Here is a 26674-nt window from a genome sequence, read left to right on the forward strand (position 1 = left end):
ACCAACCCCCCTTTCTGCCCCGCACCGCAGGTCCCCCGCTCTCCGCGGATCCCCACAGGTGCGCCCGCCCTACCCTGCCTTGCCCTGCCCGGCTCCCCCCGCCCGCTCCTCCGCCGTGCCCGGCCCCAGGTGCCTCCCGCCGGTTGTCCCGCCCGGCCCGGCCCCGCTCCGCCCCGTCGGTCCCGCCCGCCCCGCTCGCCCCCCGGGTGCGGCCGCGCCAGACGCGGCGCCGGAGGCAGCGCTGCCCCGCGGCGGCGGCGGCGGCGGCGGCGGGGCTTAAAGCGCGCTCGGGCGGCCGGGGCCGCGCTCACCTGGGCGCTCTCCCCGCGCTCCGCCGGCCGCCGCAGCGGCTGCGGGGCAGCGCCCAGGTGACCATGCGGGGCGGGCAGGCGCGCCCGCCGCACGCTCCGGGGAGCAGGTAGCACCCGCCAGGTGCGCGGCGGAACATGGACTGTCTCCTGCTGGCCGTCTGGACTTTACCTGTTGCGATTCTCGGCGGCAGCTCCATGCAATTCCAGACTCTCCCGTGGCTCGGAAGCACTGTAAAGGCAGGTCGAGAGCACTTTCTTTTGCAGTCGCCTAGTGTACTTTCATACCAGGTTACTGCGGTTTCTGGTGCCTTGTCTTTCTGCCTTGCCTTGTCAAGGAAATCTCGCCCAATACTCCTTTTCTCTCTCTCTCTTTTTTATTTTTTTTTCTCTTGCAGACCCTTCAGCTGTGCTGCCTCTGTTGCATGTCTCATGCAGCAACTTTAACCAGTGACAGCATCAGTGAATTGACTCATGGTTTGTATAGTTCTTTCTGTGTCTGTGTATGTGAACATTTGCATGGATGCTTTATTTATTTTTTTTTTTAAATTTGGTGGAGTGAATATTTAGAGGGAAGAAGTCACAGTGTTTGGGGAGCATAAAGTGCAAGCAGGCTGGCTACTGTGGGATGGTGAACCATGGGCAGGGATTAACTTGTTAAGCCCTGTGTGCTAAAGCTGAAAGGAACAATATGTAGCAGGAAAGCAAATGAACGAGATGGTAAATACATCCACGTTTCCATGTGCGATTAAAAGATGAATGTGTGTGTAGCCACAACAGCAAAACCTCATGTGTCTGTTGTGGAAGCAGTGAGACAAAAGTAATGAAAAGATTTGTGTGGGAGAGCAGAAGCTGTGCAATGCAGGCTAAGGGGAAAAAAAACCTGGAGAGAAAGAGCTTGTGTGAGTGGGAGCTCAGGAGCTGTTTGTTCCCAGGTTGCAGGGGCTAACACGTAGATGCTGATGACTTTGGGACTTTTGAAGTGCAGTTTATGCTTCGTATTGTGTGTGAGTAGAAACAAAATACAATAGAAAACCACACCAGGGTGCAGAAAGGAAAACCCTCTTGCATCCTATAGTCTGCTCACTGGGGGATTCCCTCTCTCCAGCAGCTGCTTGCATTTTTTGGCCACCAGCCTGCTTAGCGTCCTCAACTTCTGCCGTTGATTAACACCACTGGAGGAAAGTGAAAGCTCTTGATGTATTGTTCCACTGTCTAAGGAAAAGCAACCTATCAGTGGTTACGTGTTCAGCCTAACGTGTGTCCAATAAAGTCTATTCAGGGAAAGAGATTGATTGGGAGTATTTGCAACATCTGTTACAACACAAGAAGGAGGGGCTTTTCTTCTATTTTTAATGGTGTTATTTCAATTTAGGAAGAGGAATTAATTGTTTTGCCAAGTGTATGGACATCTCTTAAGTATCCACAGAGAAACACAGCTCACAAATTAAATGGGGTTGGGAAGCAGTTTATTCAGCATAACTGCTCAGGCAACCAGAAATAGGTGCAAAGATCCTAGTTCAGGAAACAGCTAAAATTCAGATCCTGGTTCCAGGACACAGGTAATCCCTGCATGGCTAGGTCAACAGCAGTGGCAGTATACTGCAAGTGAGGTACCTGCTTATATAGCCAGCTGAATTATGGCCTCTTTCCCCCCTTTTTTAGGTGGTTCTGAGTAGATCTCAGTTTTCTTCTCAAAAATAGCTTTGTAATTTTTTTTCATATTTTATCCAAAACAATAAACTTCCTTGACATGCAATTAGCAATGGCTAACTAAAGGTTATTAGGTAGGCTGTAATCTCTTTTTGCTGAAGGTCAGTTACAATTTGAAACCCAGTCTAATCAAGCCACTACAAAGAGATGAGGTCTCACTCAGTTAAGGCATTAATAAATTAATCCTTTAATCCATTTGAACAAGTGGTACAGTTCTGCAAAGTCTCAGTCGTGGCTACCCCTACAGTGATACAATATTTGCTGCATTCTTAGGGAAGGGAAAAGCCTCTCAAACCAGAGCGGCCTTCACATTTGACAGCAATTAATAGAGGGGAGGGGAAAATCTACAGATCTGCTGGTGATGACAAATGTCTTCAGAGGAGCAGTTGTGGGAATGTTCACAGCTATGCTAGTTAGTCTGTGCCTCTCAGTGGGGCACAAAGGAAACAAACACAGGCTGGGAGCCTGTGTGACTTACGGGGCTGAATTTATGCAGGCGAGACAACACACACAGAGCCTGCAAGCCAGCCCCAAAACGAGGGAATGCTCCGTGCCATAGGGAATGCGTGGTACCGTGTCAGAGTGCTTTGTTTGTGGGATGCAAGAGCTGATGGCCAACTCTTTATCGTTACAGATTATGTGTTTGTGACACCTGTCAGAGTGGATGCCAGCGGATCGTACATTTCACATGATGTTTTGCACAGTTCTAGGAGAAAGAGATCAACTCAGAGTTCAAAGAGTTCCTTGCACTACAAATTTTCAGCATTTGGACAGGAACTTCACTTAGAGCTTAAACCTTCGACCATTTTAAGCAAAAGTTTTATTGTCCAGGTACTCGGGAAAGATGGAGTGTCAAATTCTCAGGAACATGAAATTGAACAGTGTTTCTACCAGGGATTTATAAGGAATGATAGCACCTCTTCGGTAGCAATATCTACGTGTGTAGGCTTGGTAAGTGTCTATTTAAAACAAATCAGCATTAAAAGTATTTTCGTATGTGGAATAGTAGCTGAAGGTATGTAATTCATACAGTATTCAGGATACCGTACACCATTTGCTGATTTTTCCAGTCTCACTAGTTGCTACTGTATTTAACAGAAGAGATTTCACTATAGCCAATGAACTACATCAAAACCTTTGTATTTTTTGATGACTGTCTTTCAGGAAAAAAACAGAAGACTGGCTGGTAGTCCTAGTAATTATGCCATAACAATTTGTTATAGTTTGTGATAGTTTATACATTTCTGCTCACTCTTAAGTAAAAGTTCTTCCTGCCTTTGTGAACTGCTATGAATAAAGGAAAAAATCCATCCAGAAGCTTGTGAAAAAATATTATACCTAGCTTCGTCAACTACTTTAAGGAAGGGTGAATTTCCTATCTTGGCAGGAGTTATGAACTGATTTCCCTTTGTTTCCTTTGATAATTCAAGCCTTATTTGGGTTTACAAGTCTTGATGAGTTGATCTCTTATGAATGTGTTAAATATTATCATTGTGCATTTTCCATTTATGGCTGTCAACCAAGCTCATGAAAAATCATTATTCACAGGTGATTTTTTCAAAATACGTTTGACAGTGCTCATTGCCTGCAGAGAAGGCTTCACTGATGCAATTTAGGAGAATCATCTGCAGAATTAATAGTTCAGGATGTTTTTTAGGCTTAATCCCTTGCACTTGCAAGGCTGCAGAGGAAGGCAGTGACATTTAGTGGGAAGTAAATGAAGTCATCTGTGTGCTTTGTGGTTGACTAAAGGTCCATAGGATATGTTGGGTCACCTTCTGGAAATCTGTTTTGCAAAGGTACTTGTCTCTAAGGGTTATTAAACTGTGTGACAGGACCAAAGAAGGAGCACTTGAGACGGCCAGTGTTTCCTTTGAAACTGGAATCAGTGACTTGAGAAGCCTGTTCATTAGGAAGGGCTGTTGATAACTGGTTGAAGTGGTCTGGGTTATATTTTGAATGCTGTATTTTTTTTTTTTTTCCCCTCAGCAAGTTAGAGGAATCTTACAGTTCATTCGAACAGTTGTAAATGTGAATTTGGAGCAGGTGCCAGGAACTGGATTGAAGCTTGCTTTTGCTTTTCAAGTTGTGTTCGTAATGCTGAACTGTTAATACCAATTGTGCTTAGTTGTTTTCATGGAAGCCTCATGTTCACAACTGCTACCTTTTACCAGATTTACTCAGAAAAATACCCCATTTCACTCATTGCAGTGTTTTGTGGTTTTGCTACGGGAAGTGCTCTACCTACACACAGCAGGTACAGTTTGGGAGATCTCCCCTGTTTGGCCATGTTTTGGTTTTTAACATGCTTTCTGAGCTAAGAGAAGTTGGGCTTGTCAAGTCTTGTCTGGAGAAGGAAGGTTCAAGCCTGCCTCAGGTCACAGAGGAACAGAATGTGGTGATCTTAACTGAGAATGAAGTGGATCTTTTACCACTGTCTCGACACAGAGGTTGTTATGACTGGTAAGCTTCACTTAGAAAAGATCCAGAAACTGATCAAAAGAGAATAAATATTGTGGTATGAGCGAACTTATGGAAGTACCTAGATTATCAACAAATAGAATCTTTTTTTAAAAAATTCATTCCAAGAGTCAATAGATTTTACCTTAAATTGTGGTTTTAAACTGGTAAATGAAGTAAACCTTTACTTACAATAATCTCCTGTAGGGTAGGTATGCCAAAGTATAATTGTTCCTTTCTCTCCCTATCCGTCCATTAATTTCAGTGCACCTAATGAATCCCAGGCAAATTACCAACAGGATTCTGAGTCTTTCAGTTTACAAGGCTGCCCTCTTAAAGATATTGTCAGCTGTCTGTAAGGACACCCATGTCACTTTTCAGTGGGATCCAAATTCAGTAATCATATGTTAAGTCTGGATGCTGTGCTCTGATCAAGAGAACCTTGTGAATAGCTTCTATATCCTTTTTCACCAACTACTTTTGTCACTTGGTTGCCCTTCTTTCCTATTTGCTTTGTTCACTGCAATTAAACCGAAAGTGGTGTTTCTTCTATATGGTTGGTAGCACTAATCTTTCCATTGTTCCTTTCATTAGCAATAGCTTCTCTTCAATAAAGCTGCAGTGACCCATTCTTTCAAGCCTGGAACACCACAATGTGATTTGGAAGCAATTGCATTTCAATAGACTATGGAGACTCTTTGATCTAATTTTTTGGATGACCTAGAGTATTCAGTCATTCAGCTGTCTGTTATCTGCCAGTGCCTGCAGAGGAGACTTTGGGGAGAGTCTATATGAAATGGTTTGTTAGGCAGGATGACCTTAACATAACACTGGAAAGGAGCAAGAATTTGTTGCTTTGGTCTAGATCTGTTAAGAGATGTGTGTATATTACATTTTAATGGCTTAGTTGACAGGAGGGCCCCAAGTTTTTATGCTGATTTGTTGATTTGAGACCAAATGTTTCCATCAGTCAACACAATTTTCTTGGTGTGTCAGAAGGCAGAACTGGATCTTTATCTGAACAAGTCTCTAATACAGTAAGTGAAAGTTTCAGGAGAATGTGCACAAGTTTACTGTGAGTGTTGCCTCTTTTCATCATCAAAGTGCTTCGACTTTCAACTGGAAACTTGCCTTTTTCTGTCTTCTGCCCTTTTTCTGCTTCAGTCAGCATCCTTTGCTTGCTGGAGCATCCGTTATACAGCAAAAAATGGTGCTTTTACTTGATTTTTAAATGAAAACTTTGTTCTGGACCTTCTGTGGAGAACATGATATATTCCTTCCACAGAAGTTATGATAATTTTTTCACAGATTTTGTTAATGCATTCTCACTCTCAGAGATCATTTTTTAACTCTTACAACTTTGGGACAATGAGTTTGTTTATGTTAGCAAATGCAAATCTAGTTTCTCTTTTTATCATCTTAATGTGTCCCAAATAGAAAGTAATGCAAAATTGACTTTTTCCCCACTGATTTTCATTAGTGATGTAATAAACATCTTGTGTTATTCCTGCATGACTTTTTGGAGTTTCCTTCAGTGCCTTGTGCTCTCCCAGTTGGTATATCCAGGCTACTGGTTTGTCTTGCTGCTTCATCCCCTGTTTACATTCTCCAATTCAAACTGTTTGTTCTTCCCGTATTCAACCTTTTTTTTCCCAAATTCCTGATTTGAGCTAATTTTTACTTATTCTAATTGTATTTTTATTACTATTAGCATTTAGCAATGTATTATTACTTATAATTGCCTGTAGCTAACTCATTGGGAGGCAGACTGTACCAAATCCACAGACTACAATGGTTTTTCAGGTTTTTCTGAATGAGATGGTGCTGGCCACTGTTGGAATAAGAAATTGTTTTTATAGGACCTACTCAGTGTGGTTGTGTATATTCCTACCTCTTTCCCCATTCTCATCCACTTTGTGCTATTTAATCTGCATTAAAAATGAGATCTGTTGTAGGTTCACCATCTTTAACTCCACTTCCATGATGATATCTAAAAGTTTTACTCCTGCCTTCCTAGTCTGTATCACTGTGTGTTGTTTGTCTCTCTTTACAGGCCAGTTTTTGTCTCCTTACCTTAGGTTTGTGTGTACAGAATCTCCTGTATGAAGTGAGTTGTTTGCAGTCACACAGTAAATCAGGGCAGAATACAAGAGAACCTCCGAGATCTCCAGTTGTATTGTAGAGACATTCTCAAAAGTAATTTATAGCTGTGCTTTTGGGAGCAGAAGTCACATTCCCCTTGTGAACATGAACTCTGGCAAAGTCAAACAAGTTTATAATTCCATACACAACATAGGAATTGGTGACCCTAATGAATGAGGGGTTTGTTATACAGCATTTGTGGGGTACAGGACACAGGTGAGGGTCTAGGGCAAGTACAAAACGTGTGCCCAGGGGAGAGAACTGCTTATACGACATAAGGAACTCTCCTGCCCTTCCGTCACACAGAAGATTGTGTGTGTATTTTGGGTCAGAAAAAGCAAGTACAGTTCAGTGGAATTGTTCAGGTCCTTTAAAACTATGATACACAGTTTTATTATCCAGGCCAAGTTTAGCCCTGGCATCTCCTGAGAGGCTGCACCTGCTCACACCAGAGGTGGGTGTGGGCCATTCTCTCCCTTCGATTTATGTGCCTCAGTTAGAAGTAGTGGTGCCCTCCTCTGGTTTTGGCAAGATGTGGTTGAATCTGTCATTAGAAAGAGCCTCTTCCTCTTTTCTCGAGTTATGTTTATTAGTGTCTAGTCAAGGGAAGAGAGGGAGGAGGGAGGGGTGAATCATGTTCACTCGTTGAGCTGTCAGAGGATTCTAGACAAGAAGGGTTATAGATGTAGCACTGAGAGATAAACAGGAGATGTATTAATTCAGTGGAGGGGGTGTGTGTGTGTGTCTGAGGGCAAAGCTTTGCTCAAAGTATCAAAGAAGCCACAAAATTAAAGCTTCTTAATGCAGTCTGACCACCTAAGAGGCAGGCAGACCAGACAACTCATGTACCTTTGTAGTAATTTAGTTGCACCTGGTATTAGCATTGTTTAAGTTGATGCTAACAGCAGCCTCCTATTCCCTAGAGCTCACACTTTAAGTCCAATTAAATATGTTGAGACAAATCCCAAGGTACTTATGCAGACAAACTGCCATCAAACTCAGTGAGCCAGACTGCTGGTGAGAGTACAGAATAATTGCTGTTTGCCATGAGGGTCCTTCAGAAATCGACAGCTGTAAAAATAGAACAAAATTTGGCCTAGTGGGACCTTGAGGAGAAGCTAAGTACAGAGCTTGTGATTTTTCTCATTCTTAAAGGTGTTTTTAGTCCACCCAGAAGCCAATACACAAATCCTATATTTTCTGCCATTGTACCAGCACAACATGAACAGCATTTTGCATGGGAGTTCTATGATTTTCTTTGTATTCCATCCTTTATAAAACACAAACTGTGTATTACAGGATCATCCTTTTGTCCACTGTTTTGGTGAACATTTTTCCATTATTATTCCATTACTCCATAGTATGATAAATATGAAAATAAGAAAAATCTCTACAGGAAAATGAGATGACAATGGGAAATGGTCATATCCTTGAGGATATTTTAGGTTATACTAGAAAAGTACAAGGCAGTGTTTCTGGTCTCAGCAAGGACCTGACTGGTGATCAATTGTGTGATTAGGTTATTGATCAACCTTCTCCATATCTCTCTGATAAGCTTTCTGTTTAACTCTGTCTTTAGCTCTGCTAAAGACAAAAGGCAGTGTTATCCCGGGTGTTTTGGCACTACTGATTCCTGATAGGTAAGAAATGGAATTAAAGAGGATTAATGATGAGAAAGAATTTGCTTCTGCTTGGCAGAAAAAGCAATAGAAATTGCGTTTCTTCCTGGTTTTATGTTAAAAAACCTGGAATGGACATAGAGGAAACTGAGCACAGTGGGCTGTGGCTTCACAACAGCTCTTGAGTGCCCACAGGAGCTGGTCCTCTGTCCCTTGTGCCTGCTCTGTCATTGCTGAGTTCCCAGCAGAGCATGGAAATGGTTCATTGATGTATTTCCAACCAAACTTCAGGCTGCTGTGGGCACCATTGCTTGCACCCTTGGAGTGGTTTTCCAGAAGCAGGGAGCCATCCATTTGTACAGAGACAGTTCATCCTGGCCCTTCTTGTTAAGCATCAGTCTTATCTTCACTTCCAAAGGAATAAATAGACTCTATCTATGCGTGAAACATCAACGTTTTTCTTGCTGTAGCAAAGCCTTTCCACTAAACCTAGTTCCCACACTTTCCCTAGTCCATTAGAGAGAAGCTTATAGACAAATGCCCTCGTGAGGGTCAGGAGAGGATGACCTGCCTGCACAGACCTGACCCCTTCATAACAGGATGTCTTTGATGTCGTGAGGATTTTTATTTTCAGCGCCACTATTTTCATGTGGGCCATACCATCTCTGCTGCTGAGAGGCAGTGTATTCTCTTCTGCACAGCTGGGAACTGCTGGACATCAGAAATAGCTCTCTTTTTAGAGGCAGAATTCAATAACTAATAGCAGCTTTTAGTCACTAATTAACCTAAACAAGGTTTTATTTCTGTCTTTCCCCTTTCCTTGCTCCACTTCAGAAGTGTTTGAGGAAGATACCAGGTTGGCAGACCTGCTGTGTAAAGGCTTTTGTTTACCCAAAACACAATGACAGTCTGTGGAACTGGAGTTCAAGTCCAGCTCAAGCAGCCCACTCCTGGAGATCTGTACCTGACACACGGCAGAGGAGGGGGAAGCACAGCAGTGTCTTAGTTGTGCCCTGGCTCCCACACAATCCACTTAATTTGAGCAAATAGTGCTATCAAAACTGTTCTTAAACATTGCTTTTCCCCCAAGCTTATTCTCTCCTTACTCTCTCTGCAGAACCAGAGCCCTGATCATGATGACAGCTTTGTGACATACTTGTGCTCAGCTGGGAGCTTGACTTTGATTCACTGTAGGCTGCTCAGTCATAACTAGTCTGGATGGTCCCTGGGAGTTCTGTCACCAGCTCCCTCAAATGTTTTGGCTCCTCAAGTTTTTGTTTGTTATGGTATTGTGTTTAAGTCCACAAGATATTTATGATAATGTTTTCTAATTTGCAACTTCTTAGGGATGGGTTTGTCTTCCTGATGTACAGCATGTTCTTTACTCTTTGAAAGAGAGGATCACTGGGACTGCTGTCCAGGACTGCAACAGGAGAGAAGATAGAGGTCTAAAGGCCTGTGGTTTGGAAATTTGCAGCCCATGGATCAAGATAAAAGCTGGAGCTATGTAAGACAAAGGCATCCAGGGTGGTGATGCCCATAATATATCAGTCAGTTCCTCAAGATCATTTCAGAGCTATTTGCATCTGATTTCATTTGCTCCTGAGCATTAGGACTGTTGTTGAATTACAGAGGTAGAGCTTGCTAGGGATTTTCTAGAAAATACCTACTTTCCAGGAGCTCTGTGTGCCTCACTTTGTCATGGTCTTCTCCCAGTGGGCTGGCAGGAGAGGGGTTAAACTTAGTTATCTCTGCAGTGAGAGCTGGCAGTGGACCTACAGTGAGTTTGAGCAGCTGAAACCCAGATTCAAATTTTTTTTTTTCCTAAAAACCACTCATTTTGTGTTAGGAAGGCTCTGACTAGCCCTTAAGTGGTATCTGAATTGAATTTTAATGGATAATTCCATCGCAAACAAGGTTTTCTTCTGTCTTTTTGATCATGTCACTGGGAGCAGAAATGTTGGTTCTTTCTTGCCTTTTCTTATCCCATTTTAATCCCAATTCTGTTGCTGCAGGTCTACCATAAATTACAGTATGCCAAAGGAATTTCCTATTGATTTGCTCTGACAGTGATTTGACCAGCTATGTGAATAGCTGATGGAAGCAGAACTTATCTTGGGTTCAGACAGTGGAGCATTGACTAAAGCTCTGAGGTAAACATTTACAGAAGAAACCTGAAATCATAATGCCTTGCAGCTCAGCACAATTTACAAACATGTATTAATTAAGCTTCAGTGCTGGCTCTACTCTGTGTTAGATGAGAACAACATCCTGGCACACAATAGCTTGACATCAGTAACCTTTTATTGTTTATCGTGCTCGGAAGTCACCAAGAATGAGGGTGAAGAAATGTCAAATAATCAGGTCAGATGCAATGGAATGAGTCTTGATGGTTGAAGCTTGGTACCGTGGGAACTGTTATTGTCCAGAGTAATTTCTGGAACATGCAAGTTAATTTCTTTTTTTAGAGTGTAAGTTCATAAGCTGGGGAAATCTGCAAACAGCTTGCACAGTCAGATGAAAATCCTTTTGCTGAATCTCATATGTGGCTGCCCAGCTAGTTCCTGCCAAAAATTGGTAAAAGACAAAAGTTTGATGACAAAGATAATAGATCTTGAAGTTATTCCTACTGCAATAACAAGGCCCAGCACAAACCTGCTTAATAGAAGAGGAAGCTGAGGCAATAAAGTGATATTTGCTTGCAGAGACAATGGGGTGTTGCCTTTTCACTCCCCTGGGCATTTGCATTTCAGGCTGCCCCACTCTGTACACACTACTCTCGGGGCTTTATTCTTTGAGAGCTTGGTTCTTGCTGTTCACAGTGGGATCACTTGAATGCTTGTGCCTGCCTGCCTAATATATGTTAATTGAAGGACTTTTGTGTCTCAACATCTTTATTAATATTAATGGAATGAGATTTTTAATGGACCTATACAAAATATGCTTAACCTAGCTTGAGCCCTCACTTTTGTTTTTATACTCTGCAGCACAGTGTGGCTTCTGACTAATTTAAGAACGTAATATTATATTCTGTGGCAGCGTACACAAACTAATGAAACGTGGAATACTCTTCAGACCTGCAGTTTCCTTGCCATGAGATATAGAATTTATGTAACACCAGAATATAATTAGTTCTTTTAAAATCATGAAATTAAAAACAGGTTTTCTTTTTCTTTGTGAAAATTATTGCACTTCAGTGAAAAGATTTTAAAAATTATTCTTTCTTCACCAGGCATGTCTTATGCCACACACTCATTCTTTTTTTTTTAGGAAGAAGTCATCAAAACAGTAGGCCTTAGAGTTAGGCTAGACTAAACCTCAAGAAATATTTCAAGTTAATATTGCTGTTAAAGTAGAAGCTGATCATGGTGAGGGATAGGTATAAATGCTGTAACACAGCACCAGACAAAAAAGTTTAAACTTCTCTAAAAATGTGGCTACCCAGTGTCATTTCTTGTTAACACTAGACAGAAATTTGTTACTTGCTTTGTTAGATGTAAATAGAAATTAAATGTTAAAATAACAGTCCTATAATAACAGGGCAGAGATGATTTTTTTTTTTTTTTGCAATCTAGTGTGGATGATTATGGCATAGACCATAAAACTGGTTCTGTCACTTTTGCACTTTTTTTGCTACTTTTTCTGATAAGGAATAATTCCTTCTAGTCTGCTCCACGTTTCGTTGTTTGTAATAAATGTCTCTGCAGCCACTGTGGAGACCAGTCTGCCACAACAGGAGCTCCAGGCTCTCTCTGTCAGCTGGTTCTCTTCATTCATGCTGGAGGCCATATGGATAATTTTTTTACGCTACTGACATCACATACTGGTGATTGGATTGTTATCCTGTCCCAAGGAGCAAAAACTTGAGCAAAGGGGCAGAAAAAATACAATTTCCAGGCTGAGACAGCAGTGAGCTGCTGATGTCTACTGATGGCTGCAGCCCAGTATGGTCCACTCCCATTCACAGGTGTTTAGTGGTTAATGGGCTTTATCTAAAGCTTCTTGTGGTGAGTAAAAAGTTTTATGCCGGCTGCTTTGGATCTGAACCTGGCCTTGGGAGAGGTGTCTTTTATTCCTTCCTACATCATCTTGGCCCTTGAGCCAGTAGGCACACCACTTTTTTGGGATACACTGCTGCAATTGCTGTTTGGTTTAGAAAAGATATTTTGAAAAGGGGAGGCACCACTGGCTCATTGAGAAAGTGAAACATGTCTGTTGCTCCTGGCGGACCCCAAAACACGTTGGACATAATCCAGGGTGGTGCTGTATAATCAGATTTCACTGAGTCAGAAGTTAGATGGCAGCAAACAGCATGCTGAAGGGCAAAACCCATCTGCAGGCTGAGCCTTGCTGTTCTCATGGACTGCTCAGACCAGAACAGCCGGGAGTGAGACAAGGTGGGAGCTCAGACAGTTTCCCAGAGAATCAGCTGGTGCTACTGCTGCTAGAAAACGCACCCAAGTGCTTGGCAAGCAGTGCCTGCAATTGCCAGATAGGTTTCAGTGCCCCAGTGCCAAGTGTTGTCGTTCCACTCTGCTGCCAGAGTATCCTGACAATGAAGGAGTAAAGGAAGCGCAGTGACCACCAAAAATTCAAAGCCGCTAGTGAATGTAAAGAGGTTATTTGGCCTAAACAAAGACAAGTCTGGTGATGGGAGTAAAAGAGTAGTAGCTTTTGAGGCCTGTTGTCCTTGGTAGACAGGAGATGGACTTGGCAGGTTTTGAGCTGTGAAAATGTGCAAGGATATTATCAGATGTCATCACAGAACACCTGTAGGGGACAAGACCTCATTCATCTCCTGCTCATGGTAGGGGAGCTGAGTAATTGGAGAGAGGGGAGCATGTTACAGAAATGGTTAATTGATTCCTGTGTTTACCAGAGAGAGCTGGGTGGTCATTTGAGCTCCCCCAGGCACAGAGCCCTGCAGGTCTCACTTAATGAAGGCCATGCGTGCTCCCAAGGACAGAACACGGTGCAGGTGGTGCCATGTGCCCTGAACATCGGGATAGTGCTGTCGTGACAAAGGCTTGTGTTCTCCATCAGCCTGTGGGACAGATGAAATACCAAGGAAAGGACAATTTGGACCAGCAGCTGAATCAGAGAGAAGCTGATATATTGCCATATATTACCAGTTGAAGCTAGGAACAAGAGTGTGCCAGACTGTGGTCTTGGCCTCTGAGTATTGCACTGGTTCTATTTACAGGTTCTCAGCTTTTGGGTTATAGTGCCATCAGAAGTTTATTTTTGTTGTAATTTTCCAAGCATTTCTTGAAAATTAGCTTTCTGGTGCACCAAACAGTGCCACAACACTAAATTAGTTGCAAATAGCTCGAGGGCTGAGGGAATAGTATATTTTTTTGTTGTGGCTGTTCACATGATTTATTTAGTCATTTGAAAGACTACAGTTTGGGAAAGTCAGGAACCCACTCTAATGCGAGAAACAAAACAGAAGGAAATGTTACTCACCCAGAATGAAGGTCTGTCTTCATTCCAGCATGTCTTCAAACCAGCATTTGTGCATAGCCAAGGTTGTTCTGCCTCCATAGCCCTACTCCTGTGCTAGGATTAACAGAAGACGGGGAGTATTTCCCATTGGGAATGTTTCCTGCCCACCATCAGCCTGCTCAGAATGGTGCCCATATGCTCCAAGATATCTCCATGGATATTCCACATCCTTTAATGACAGCTTAGCATTTGGACCTAATTGCCAATAAAAGGAAGAGGAATTTATATATCTATACATAATTTCCCATACCAATGCACTGAATTGGTGCCTATTCTTTATTAAGTCCTTATCTTGCAAAGGACAGTGCAATTCAGCATCCATTGGCTCTGAAATACGAATATATTTGTTTTTCTATAAAGCTGCACAAGGCAATGCTCTTTATGGCTGTAGTGTCTTTTGCTGTTCAATAACTTGTTCAATCATTATTATTATGAGTTAAAGCAACACTTTCATGCTTCTTTCAGGAGAGGACTTACATTTTAAAGACAAGGTAGTTGTAGTTTGCCTTCAATTTTTGTAGTAAGTGGAGGGGTATTGGTTTATTGCAAGGAATTATAACGTGGAGGATGTATATGAATGAGTCTCTCATGACTTCCTTCGTTATTTTTTGAAATATGTTAAAGGAGAATTCACTGCAAATCTGTAAAGTATTTTGTAAAATGTATTTGCAAATTTATTTCAGATTGGTGAAGTTTGTAAGAATTAGTAAAAATAATCTGAAAAACGATGAAAGTTCAGTGTCCTATTTGAGTCCTTTTGAGGGGCTCAGTGGAGGTGTATAAAGAGAAGCCCTGGAGAGCGGTGATCAAATGTGGAATCTTGGGCTGAAACTATTCCGACAGGATGGGGAGTGTAGCTTCAACCCTCTCTTATCTTGCCAGTGTTCCTGTGTGTGCTACCTCTCCCCAGCAAGATGCCTGACTGATTCACAGCAACTGATGGGCAGTTTAAAATTACAAAGCTTTCGGTTTCCTTGTTCCTAACAGATAAAGAGGGTGGGCATTTCCTGATTATATGGTAAACACTCAAAATATTTAAGTTCCCCATGGTGCTATTTGTGCCTAATTTACTTCCCTAGCACATTAACACTGCTGGTTTTCTGCAGTGGGAGGAGTGTGTAGTGTAACATGCTGTGAAGAGAGGAAATGTTTCACAAGAGCTCCTTCTGGCTTTTCCTCTGTTTGCATTACCACCTGGAAAGAAGAAAAGGTGGAGGGACTGACTGATGATCCAGATGGATTGCAGGAGCAGTCACTCTTTGGTCAGATGTGTTAAGCTGGGCAAATTCACACTGGGAAGTGGCAGGGTTGCGCTTCAGCTCCCGAAGCACTGGAACCTCCCATAGGAAAGTGTGGAGGCACGAAGAGTGCTGGACTACCATCATCCAGTGGTCTTGGGGCAGGCAGTGCCCCTTTAGAGGCCACTGAGCAGCCAGATATTTTGGGGAAAAGTCAGGGAATATGCCAGTGAGGGATGGGGGTTGAGGACAGGCTCCAGCAGAGCAGACATCATCTGATTATGATAACTCAGAAGCTGTGCAGGTCACACGGAGCTTCAGAGAGGCTTGGAGTGGGAGGGCCACATTTATCACTTTTCATGTTCACTTTTCTAGTTCTTGCCTATGAAAGCAGACAAATTATCTCTTGTTTTGGGAGTTGGGTGCTTTGATGTACTAATTATTTGACTCATGCAGTACTCAGCAGAGCAAGTGTGTCCTGATTCCTAGGTAAGGGCTCCAGAGCAGCTGAGCTCTTCAGCACTTCTGTCACTGCTGGCTGTGGTGTGGAGTCAGCTCAGGTCCTGTGCCCTGTGGTGCCAGGATGGAGCAGAGAGCATTCTCAGGCCCTGGGAGTAGGAGCTCCATTGGAGACTGGAGTGTCTGTGGCTCTCACACGCTCCCCTGATGTCCCAGAGCCTCTTTAACCCAGGCAGCACATTCCTCTTCTTGGAGCTTTTTTCTTAACCTGTGCTTAACCTGACCTTTGCTTAACCTGCTGTTCAGTAGATTCATTGCAGAAAGAAGGTCAGACTGCTTAGGAAATTTTGCCTCCTAAATCTTCTGCTGATACAATTTTTTCTTTTTTTACCATCCCTTTATAACTTAGCAATGTGCTGAGCTGTCAATAAGTATCTCCCTTGTCTTCACTGCATCTTTATTTCAGTCAGAAGGCCTGTAGTGTTTAACATAGTGGCAACATCTGTGCAGTAGATATCTGAATATCTTGGACCAATTTAATATAAAGAATATCTCATAGACTAAAAAGTTGTTTTCAGACACTACGTTCCCTTTGCCACTTAAATTTTCCTGTTTCCTGAGATCTTAGAGAACATCCAGGGTGACTTCGAGCTTTGCTCCACAGACTTTATTTTGAAAGCCTGATAGATAAGGTATTGTGCTGAAAACACTCTACTGTCAAGATGTTTTTGTGAAGAAATGCCATTTCATGAAACCCCTGGCAAATGGTGTTTGCTGACATAACACATAGTTGAACTGATTTCTTTAATGAAAAGACAAGTAAATGCTCTCACACTGTCTTTTTTTCACTGGTTTTTAAGACTCATCCCTGCTAAACAGCTGCATAATTCAGATGCTTGTACTAAAGTTTGGTGGTGGCAAAATCAGTGTAATCTTTCATGACCAGTTTAATTCTGCAGGTGTGTTCAGGGGGTACAAGTCTGAATACCTGGAAGCTATTGGTTAACACTCCAAATACTGGTTTAGACTTATGTGTTGGGCTCTGACCTTGTCACAAACAGGATGTCAGGAGATGTAAATTGATGCATTGGGTTGAAGACTGGATTGATGTCACCTTGCCATGACCTGGACCAATATTAAGGTAGTATTTCTGTGCCCATTTTAAGACAGTTGTGGCATTATGTTTTATTTTAGACCAAACCAGGACCTCTTTGTGGTGGGTTTTGCATGTCATCACAGTTATTTCTACTACAGAGATTTAGAAAATAGTACTGAAAAATATTTCTCATCGAACTTTTGTTTATAATATTATTAAAAGCAGGAAACCTGGCTCAATTTGTCACAGACTAGAAAAGTTTTTAATTTACTCCAGCAGAGCAGTTACAGCATGCTCACCTTTGGGCATCATTCTCTTAAAATAGAAGCTGAGGCTAATTTGTGGGAGAGGAGTGAATGAGTGCACAACTTTAAAGCAGGCCCAGGGTGGGTGTAGAATGGCTGAGCAGTGCAGTTTGGTGGCATTTGGCTACAAGGAGGAAAACAGAGACTCTCTGGACTCACTTAGCAGCATGATATAGTGAAGGTAGGTTTTGTGACTGTAAACAGCACCTGCAAATATGAGGCTTTTTCATGACATGGAATTTAAGTTACTACATTTATCTTAGTAAATGCCTATTCAGATGCCCGTGTAAATGAAGCTCTGGATGCTGAGGGTGTTTGTATGGTCATGGAAGCGTTATGTGGAGTTGCCATTGTGCAGGTTTCTTAATGTTATGGAAAACTGAGAAAAGGATGAGGTCTTGTTTCAACTTGGTGGCTTTCTGGGATGCTGCTGCCTTGTATTTTGGGTTTAATTGTGTGAATTCAGTCAAGGTTTTACCTTTTTACCTTTTCTTGGTGGTGAGAAGAGATTCAGACACACCTAGGCTGCTGTTCTGCTTCAAAGAGATTACTACAGCAAAAGAACAGGGGATGACACTGATTCTTCCCTGCTCTGCCTTTCACAGTGATGCCACCCTGATGCAATGGGGTGCAGAGGGGGGTGGTTGAGGGAGTAGCTGTGTGGTGTTTCATCTCCAGCTGGGCTTATACCCATGACACCAAGTAACACCCTTTCTCTAAAGGCACGTGAAAAGTAGGAAGCCTCATAGCACAGGAATTCCCAGTGAGGAGCAAACCTCCCAGCCTTCCACAGCTGGATGTACTGTGTGTTTCTGGTCAGCAATGTTGCCCCTGTAAGTGAGGCCACCTGGCACGAGCCTGTCCAAGGGTGTGCTGAGGGGCAGAGCCATGTTGGGGATGTTGTCTTTGAGCAGGGAATTGGCCAGCTGGGAGCCCTGTGAGGTGGCACACACCTGGCTGTGCTCTGAGTCTCTGTGCTCAGTGCAGCTGGTCCCTGGATCACAGCTCTGCCTGTGGGGTGGCATCCTGAAGGCTGGTGCTGCAGCTTAGAGTGGGGAAGGTGGAAGCACTTTAAAAGAACAGCCCAGCCAGGGTCAAACATGAGCCTTCACGAGTCTCTCACGAGCGTTTTCTGCATTGATTACAAAATACTGCCTAGAAAACTGAGAAATAAGGAACAGAGAAGCTGAAATGCTGAAGAGCACGGAGTTGAATCCAGATAACCCAGGCGCCACCCTGACATTCTCACTCTTGGGCCATCTTTGGTTCTTGTTTTCCATTCCTTTAATGGCCTAAGCTCTCTTGTTCCACTCCCTTTCTCCTTCCCACATAGATATTTCAACATATGGATATGTCTGTGTATGTGGAATATCAGCAAAGCTGATACTTTGCTCCCTGCAGAGCTCCTTGTGACCACTCTCTCATGTAACTAATCCATAGCAATGTATACTCCAACAAGGAAAATTAAAAGGTTGGGAACCACTGACCTAACTTCTTAGTAAGCAATACAGCTGGCAATCAGATGTAACCCGAGCTCCTCGTTATTGGAGCTGCTTGAGCTATTCATAGCAAAGCGAAATTGCTATGGGAATTGAGCTGGATTTATTTTGTTTGAATGCAAATTATCCCAGGTCAGACAGGCTCAGATCTTCTGCCCCCTCAAATTCATTTGCATCAGCTCTGGCAGGGTGAAGCTCATTTCTGGAGGATCTTCACTGGGGAAATGTGGGTATGGGTAGGGAACCACCAGATGTGGAGAGCGTTTGCTTGGGGCTTTGATGCAGTGGGTGTAACTCACTCTGCAGCCCAGACTCCTGACCAGAGAGAAGCCTCTGCCGTCAGGTAGCTACAAGTGGTGTCCCAGTGCTTGGGCAAGTGTCTCTCTCTGTTGTCTGAAACCTCAACAGGGTGTCCTGTAAGGGAGAGGGAATATTAAGCCCTGCCTAATTCTCACAATGTTAAATGTTCTGAAGGGTCCAGCTGCCAAAGTCCCATCATCACAGGAAAAGCTGTGTTTTCACTAAAAAAAATAACCAGCCCCACTCAACTTTAATTCTAGTATACATGGTTATAAAGAGTAAAAAAAAGCCTCTTAAAAACTCAGCTGAAAATGGTTCAAGAAATCAGAAAGAAAATAAAACACTAAAGCCCTTTGGCATTATTTTTTAAAATCTCATAATTTATAGTGTTGTTTCCTGCAGGGCCTGATTCATGACTTTTAATGTTGAAGCTGCCTGTCTGATAGGGAGGAATGCTGCTGATCAGAAACACTCAAGCAAGCATCTGTTAATGCTAAGTACCTATGGAAAAGGAATTTCCAAGAACTGATTTTAGTTACCTATCATCAGTTTGTTTTTTTTTTTTTTTTTTTAAGCTGTTCATTTTCTGTGTCACTCTGCCTTATCCTTACTGGTTTTGTCTTTATTACCACTCTAGGAGCAGCAGCTTTGTTAAGAAGGCATGCACTTTCCCTAGAATAGTGGTACATCTGAACTCCAGCCACATAAAACTGATTAGCTGTACATGAAGGGGGAGGAGAATCTTGCCAGAACATTTTCATTTCACCTAATCCTTTGAGCAGCATAAATAATTCATAGCAAACCAACGTTAGGGTGAAACGCTGCCCTGTCTGAAGATCTGGGCATCTTGAAGGCACATTTCAGATATTTAAGAGGGGCATAAATGGTGCTTTTGTTTTGTGCTGTTACAGAGAATGAGAGGAAAGAGAGAGCTGCATTTCCTGTGCTTTTGAAGGTTTTTGAAGGTGAACCTGCTCTCACTTGGAGTGTTCTCTGAAGCTGTGCACCCAGTTTCATGGGATGTTAGCTCAGGGGATACACTAAGCTGCCCTCTGAAGTCAGGTTTTCTGCTATTCTTGATGTACCCTAAGTAACTAATCAACTGTCAGCACATGACAAATAGTGGGCTGCCTCTTTTTAGGAAAAGTGAAGCATAAATGCACTCATTAAATAGTCCTTCTGTTTCCTGTTTGCTTTGTGATGGATTTCAGAACTGTCATAACTAATAAAAGCTCTAGATTTTTATCTTACAGTTGCAGGGATTTGCTTAAACAGGCCATACCCAAGTGCTTGTATAGCTACCAAGGCTAAATTTGAGCTGTTGGTTTTTGCTAATTGCCTTCCAAAACCTTTATAGGGAGCCAAAGAGCCCTACTGCTGGAATTGTAAATGAAGTGATCCTGAGTGTAACTTGGTAAACCTCTGGCACTTCACTTAAATATTATTGGTGTATAGTTAGTGTGGTTATGCTGTAGTTTGCATGAGTATTTTTCTTGTATTCATTTATCATGCCTACTCCTGTTTTTTGGTTTTTGTTTGTTTTTTTTTTTTTTTTTTTTTTTTTTTTTTTGTTTTTGGCTTTTTTTTTATAAAACCCAGAACATGAGAAATGAGAGAGCTCATGTACTGACAAGCAAGTATTTAATCTGTGGCAAAGCAATCAACTTTGTGTTAGTTCTAGAATATCTCATTACCCTGCAATAAATACCAATTTAATACATTTAAATACCAATGTGACTGGTTCAATTACCTTAAGTGGAGGAACAAATAAGAATATTTCCTTATTTGCCATATGCTGACAGGGGGTTGCATAAAGATGTTTGAAACAAGCTCAGTCAACTGCAGAAATACAAAGGCACTATTCAGAGATAATGCTGGCTTTGTTCATATAGGAATAATTAAAGGCATGCAATTTTGTTACCTTGTTTTAATTGCTGAATTTTCTGCATAGCACTTCTTTTGAGCGACCCAACAGAGTAGTCTTTCATGGCTAACTCAGACTGGCAATTTAAACCTTGTACTCTCCTTCTGTCAGATTGTCAGGTAATAAAATGCTATATTGTTAAGAACCCTTAACATTTTACATTTGCAAGAAATCTTTATTATGTTAGAAAACAGAATAATTGAGTTATTTTTCTGAGTCTGATTCTAAAGAAAAATGCCATCTGCTGACAATTCTCAAGTTAGAATAGGCAACCAATAATTCTAATGCTTCTTTCATGATAAAAAAAAAAAAATTCAGTGTGTATAAAGGTCATTAACCTGAACATTTTCTGTGGTACAGAGCCAGGTATTCCAGTCTGGTGAAAATCATTAAAGGTCTGCTGAGGTTATTCTCATCAGCCAAGGACCCAGTCCCATAAAACATCACTTTGTACTTCCCTGATTCTGGGGTCAGCATCAGGAACTGCCCATTTACAGGCTTGATACTTTTCTGAACGATGGGTGAATTTTTTTGGCAGACATAAAAGCTAGGGAAAAGTTTAGTTCACTTAAATTCTCTCTTGCCTTTAGTGTGTTCACATGCCTTTATGCTGCCTGGTTTGGGATAGGATCAAAAATGAACATGCTCTGAGTTTTACTCGTGGGATTTCTGACTTCAATAATACATGTGTATTATTGGAAACCTCATGAGAGTCCATTCTCACTAGTTTCCCAGAACATTTTCTTTCCCAAATTGGTATAAAAGCACTCTGGAAATGCTTGCACAGACAATGTTCAGCTCAATGGGAGCTCCTGGGTGCTTAACACTCTGTAAAAGTCTGTCATTAATTTAACAATCTGAGTATGGATTTAGGGTCCAGACTTTTCACTTTTTGTTGGTGGATCATGGATCGTGTCCCTGTCACGGTGTCTCAGAAGCTTGTTCCATTTACCCAGTGCTTCAGTAACATGGGTGCAGTTGTGTAAGTGCCCTTCTCAGGGGGACAGAAAGAGGCAAAATGCCCCTCAGCCTTGTGGCTGCTGCTGTCCCCTCTGCAGCTATCTCCCAGAAAAGGAGCTGTAGGTCAGAGTGGAGAGGGAAGGAACTCCCTTAATTACCATGATTTACTGCCATTGGCTTGGCTGTTTGCTCCTGATGCTTCCCGAGAGTAAAAATATCTTTCACCTCAGCAACACTTTCTGCAATTCAGCCCCTTTCTCCTTTCCAGATATGCTGCTTGTCATTTTTTTCTACCTAATTTCACATCTTAATTTGTTCATTTTGATTATATTTTCCAGAGTGTTGACATTGTGACCCTAACTTGAGAGGGGCTCAGTAAGCCATCTCTCAAAAAGTCAGTCAGTGATATCGAGTATCTGCAGTTCCAGGTCAGGCTGTACTATCCTGCTGGCTATAATTCTTGGAAGTAGTTTTGCTTATGACTGTAGTAAGGTTATAGTCTCACATATTTTTCAGACTACCAACTTAACCCGTCCCAAGAGGTGAGTCTACTTCATTACACATCCCCTAAAGAAACAATAATTTATTTAAACTGCTTACATGATGCAGGACTGCTTTGAACAGCCCCGTGATGGTATTGGTCGAATACCCTTGGTTTGGAGGAAGGAGGAATTCATAAGATGAATGTTGGCAAACTTAACAGGACTTTATTCTTCCTGGGATTCCTTGGCATGTGTGAGAAAATGATACATTTACCGCATTTTCAAGGCTTAACCCTGTTATTAAAACCTGTTCTAAGCAGCTGGCACTTTTCCTGCTGTCTTGGCAGGATTTTGTCCCTGCTGGTGCACAGGGACTGCCACCTCCTCACGGGTTTCTCCGTGGGGACATTTGAAATGTTTCCGAAGTCGTTGCTGCCGTGAACTCGATGTTATGAAATGCTGTGTCCACACATGGGTGTTGTGCTGTGGGTCACTCAGTGACCAGGCTCTGAGCAGAGCTGTGGCTCCTGGCCTGGGTGGCTTGCTCTGGCAAGCCTGTGCTCCAGGCAGGAATGGAGGGATGGTAGCAAACATGAAGGTGGTTTCTGTACTTTGTGAGGGCACTGCCATGATCTGCTTAAAAAACCTGAGGGAAAGGCCTCCCTCATCTCCCTTCAGTCCGGGGTGGAATCTGAGCAGAGGTATGGGAGTTACGGGGAGGCCTTGCTTTCCTTCTAGCAGACATTGGTGTTTAAAAATTGACATTTGCCCAATTCCAGAGGCCAGTCTGGGCCAAAAGGCAGCTTCTGGCCGTTGTCAGGCATCCGTAAGCTGTGTGAACAGCTTCGTGTTCTCTGGATCTCTATCATACCTTCCTTTGGCTTCCAAGCTGCCCGTGGTTCCATGTGGGAAGCGGGCTGGCAGACAGAACCCGCAGGTGGGACACCGAGTGAGGGCAGGCTCTGCTCCAGCAAGGGAAAGCTTTGGTGGCAGAGCTGGGTCTTCTGTGTTTCCTTTGTGCTGGCAAAGCGCCAGGCACTTAGCAGAGCATCAGGCCAGGAAATAAGAGTCCGATGAAAATGAACTGTAGGTAAGGTAATTTCATGAGTTTTCCCTGCAAAGTGAATTAGAAAAGACTCCAATATGCTGTAACATGAGATAGTCTCAACAACACTGTGATGTGCATACTAGATTTCTAGGAATCTTTGGCCTCAGATGATTTTAAATAACCAGGAACCATAGTTCATAGGTCATCTGTCTCCTTATTCTTTGCTTTTCAGGGAAGTTCTTAGTTTACATTTTTATGTGTTTTAAGTAGAACTAAAAACCGTACTTCATCTCTGTACTTTACGTTCTGTAACTCTTGTTGGGGTGTGTTTGGATCAATGATTCGGGTTTTTTTAGGAGCTGGACATTTGGGAAATAACAGAAGTCTTGGACTGATGTCCACTGAAGTTTGTGGAAAGCTTTATGCCAATTTCAGTTGGCCTTTTGTCAAGTCTCTTAAAATTTTTCATGAATATTTGGAACTATAAATGGGTGTGAAATGACATTTAACTCTTCCTTTTTAGTGATTTTTCATCTTGAGCACACTCACACCCACATAATGGGGTAGATTTCAGTTATTTCTTTGGCTATTGTTTTAGTTAAGACACAGTGGGTTTTTAACACCTTATTTTATGTATATGCTCCTAGCACTGAAAAAGGCATTCTGGATATAAGTAGTATTCCTTAGGAAATATGTGCATACTTTTTAGTACCTCATTTAGTTGAGATACTCTTGTTCTTGTGCAAACTGTAATTTAACTTTACATCAGTCAGTATTAAGTAATGTTTAGCAGAGACACTGCAGTTCAATTATTCATCTGTTTTAATTCTCAGTTTCATTTTGTTAGGCTTCTTACCTCATTATTTGCATCTAGTTTCTGGAACTCTTCTAACTTTAATATGCATAAAGCTGTTGCCTTCAGTTTAATTAGCATGTAATGAAAGTGTCTTGTATGCAAACAGAGAACCCACGGCCACCAGGCCCTTCTAGTCTGGACTGAGGATTTGTTTGCTCTCTCAGCACTCAGCTTCGCTAAATTATGGGAGAGAAATAGAAGTTCTGCAAATCCTTCACTCACTGTCACTGCTCTGTTTTTTATGGAGGGTCTGTTTTTTCTGGAGATGCTGAAACCCCAAACTGAATTAGATTTACAGGCTGGTAAGCTGCCAAAGGCTTTGCTCTGAGTCTGAGAACACAGGGGAGCAAATGGGAGCAGCCTCTGCTGTTCCAGTAAGAGGCCAGTGAGACCTGTTAGGAACAGATATGTTAGTGTGTGACTCTCAAAAGTCTTCCATGTGGGTTGAAAATCAGTGGAAGATCTATTGTATAGTTAAGATGATCTTTTTCAGTGGTTTAAGAAAATTCTCCTTATTTTTCAATTTATAGTCTATGTTCAATTAAAAAAACCTTAAAGCCAATACCATGTAATCATTGCCCTTATCCAAATCTCATTTTGAGATTCTTCTTCCTTTTGGAACACACCAAGAAAACAGAACAAGTACCTTACCTTGGTGATTACACCCAGATACTGAGGGATTTCACAGAGGTGTATTGGATCTGAACATTCCTTTAGCCCACAGCTAAGCAAATATTCCATAACAAATAACAAGAGGGGGAGGAATGCTGCCTTTTTATTTCTTCTCAATTTTTCTGCAAACAAGCTGCAATTTGTTCTAAATTATTGATTCAAAATTATTTGCTAACCACGTGGGTCATCCTATGTCTTTCCATTTTCTTTCCAATGGCATGGAGTATCCCTTCCAGAAGGATAGCAAATATGTGTTGTGAGGGAAGAAGAAAACAGCAAATTCCTACTGAGCAATCTCTTGGGTGTTCCTTCCCACCATATTCTCACAATTATTGCTATTATTAGTGATAGCCACAGTGGGATACAGAAGGAATAGACAGGAGTCCTTGGCCTTTTTCCTGCTGTGTTGTCTAGACTTACAAGAATGTTAAGATTTTGTCATTCTGCTTCCTCTCATGGTGTTATAATTGCAGAGAATCCGAAATACAAGTGGGATTTTGACCTATCTGACCCTCTCTGCATTGTGTCTAAAACCCATCAAGGTTAATGGAAAGTCATCCTTGATTCAGGGAAAATCACATGTAATACGTAAAGCTATGCTGAAAGTAGGAAACCCAGTGCATAAATTTCCATGACAGTTTTGACAGTGTTTGTTCTGAAGTATTTGAGCTGGATGAATACATAGAATCTAACTCAGCTATGGAGATGTTTCATCTACTTGTAGAAAAAATTCCCAGGACACCCAGGAGTACACAGTAGCCAAAATCTGGCCTTCAAGAAACTGGAATTCCTTCATGCTGCAAAACTAGAAAAGATGATTCTGTGCCAGTTTCCTGCCTCTGTGCTGTGGCATTTCTCAGCTGGCATGTTTGCCAGCCAGCACAGTGGAGCCAGAGACCACTCTGCTTTACCCAATGCTACAATTTAAGAACCTGCAGGAAAAGTACCTGGCAGTTGTTGTCCCATTGCCCCCTTTGCAGTGCTCCAGGGGACTGCAGCTCTGTCTGAAGCCAGGTCAGCATTCTCTGCATTGCTTTGGAATTCCCAAAGCGATGATTTCAATATGAATCCTTGAAACCATCCCATACCTGGAAGAAATGGAAAATGGTGTGTGATTGAATGAGTGTCCAGACTGCTCTGTGGCACTTCCCCTTTCCTCTTGACAACTTCATAAAACTGGATGTTATCTTCTTTTTGATATCTTTCATTCACATGGCATTTTTTCAACTTGGAGGATGAGTCTGATGTAAGACCCAAAGGAAAAAGGTCTTATTGGAGATTTAGGGTCTTTTCTGTTGGAAAAAAAGTGACTACATTTGTGAGGCACTCAGCTACAGCCCCTGTAAAGGTGCAGTAAAATACATGCAGGGCCCAGAATTCAGTCACTTCTTCTCCCCCACCATGAATTTTCAATCCACCCTTATAAGGTTAAATATAGAAATGATGTTTGGGGCTGAGACTTCATGTACATCAGGGACAGTTTCTTACAGGAAAATGTGGAACCCCCTTTTTTTCCATATGGTCTGAATCATTTACAAAATGAATCCTACAGGAATAATTTCAGATGTGGAAACCTTTAAAAGCGGGAAATAAGAACCAGATTCACTACATTTCTGTTTTCCAGCTGAAAAAAAAAATTGCTTAGCAGTGCCCAATTATCAGTGCATTCTAGATAAAGATTGCCTCTCAGAACCACTTGTAAATTGTGTGATGACATACATCATAAGGATTAAAATATTAGTCATCTTCCCTACAGGAAAGTACTTTGTCATGATCAAATGTGATCTGACATTTGAAACCTGCCAACTTATGGCAGTGAGCAGGCGAGTTAAATTCCTGTCAATTATTGAAGACCTGTCTTTTATTGATGGAGGAAATTTTAACCTTCTTTTAGAATGTTAAGTAGATACAGGCTGAGATATGTAATTATGAATTCATGTTAAAGAGAGGAGAATGGGCAAATTGTTGATCAGACTGTCATTTGTTTGTTTTTTTATTGTTATTATTCAGAGGGCAATTAGACTCAGTTCATAATGTGGAATCTCTTCTGTTGCCAAAATTGAGATCACAGTGTTATTTTATGGGCAC

At 42.0% G+C, this 26674-nt stretch overlaps 1 protein-coding gene across 3 annotated transcripts in view; it reads left to right on the forward strand.

The window, feature by feature from the left end:
- Positions 1-358: 358 nt before the first annotated feature.
- ADAMTS18 (ADAM metallopeptidase with thrombospondin type 1 motif 18) overlaps positions 359-26674 on the forward strand; it is a 77194-nt gene continuing 50878 nt past the window's right edge. Inside the window, exons 1-3 of one of the 3 annotated variants that reach the window (XM_019284232.3) lie at positions 359-599; positions 707-785; positions 2656-2972. In XM_019284232.3, the coding sequence (XP_019139777.1) occupies positions 447-599; positions 707-785; positions 2656-2972 (549 nt within the window). In that variant the 5' untranslated portion in view covers positions 359-446. The remainder of the gene's footprint in view (positions 600-706; positions 786-2655; positions 2973-26674) is intronic. The other 2 variants (XM_010396510.4, XM_019284233.3) reach the window with 2 other exon arrangements.

Source organism: Corvus cornix, chromosome 11 (genome assembly GCF_000738735.6).
Source record: "Corvus cornix cornix isolate S_Up_H32 chromosome 11, ASM73873v5, whole genome shotgun sequence".
NCBI lineage: Eukaryota > Metazoa > Chordata > Aves > Passeriformes > Corvidae > Corvus > Corvus cornix.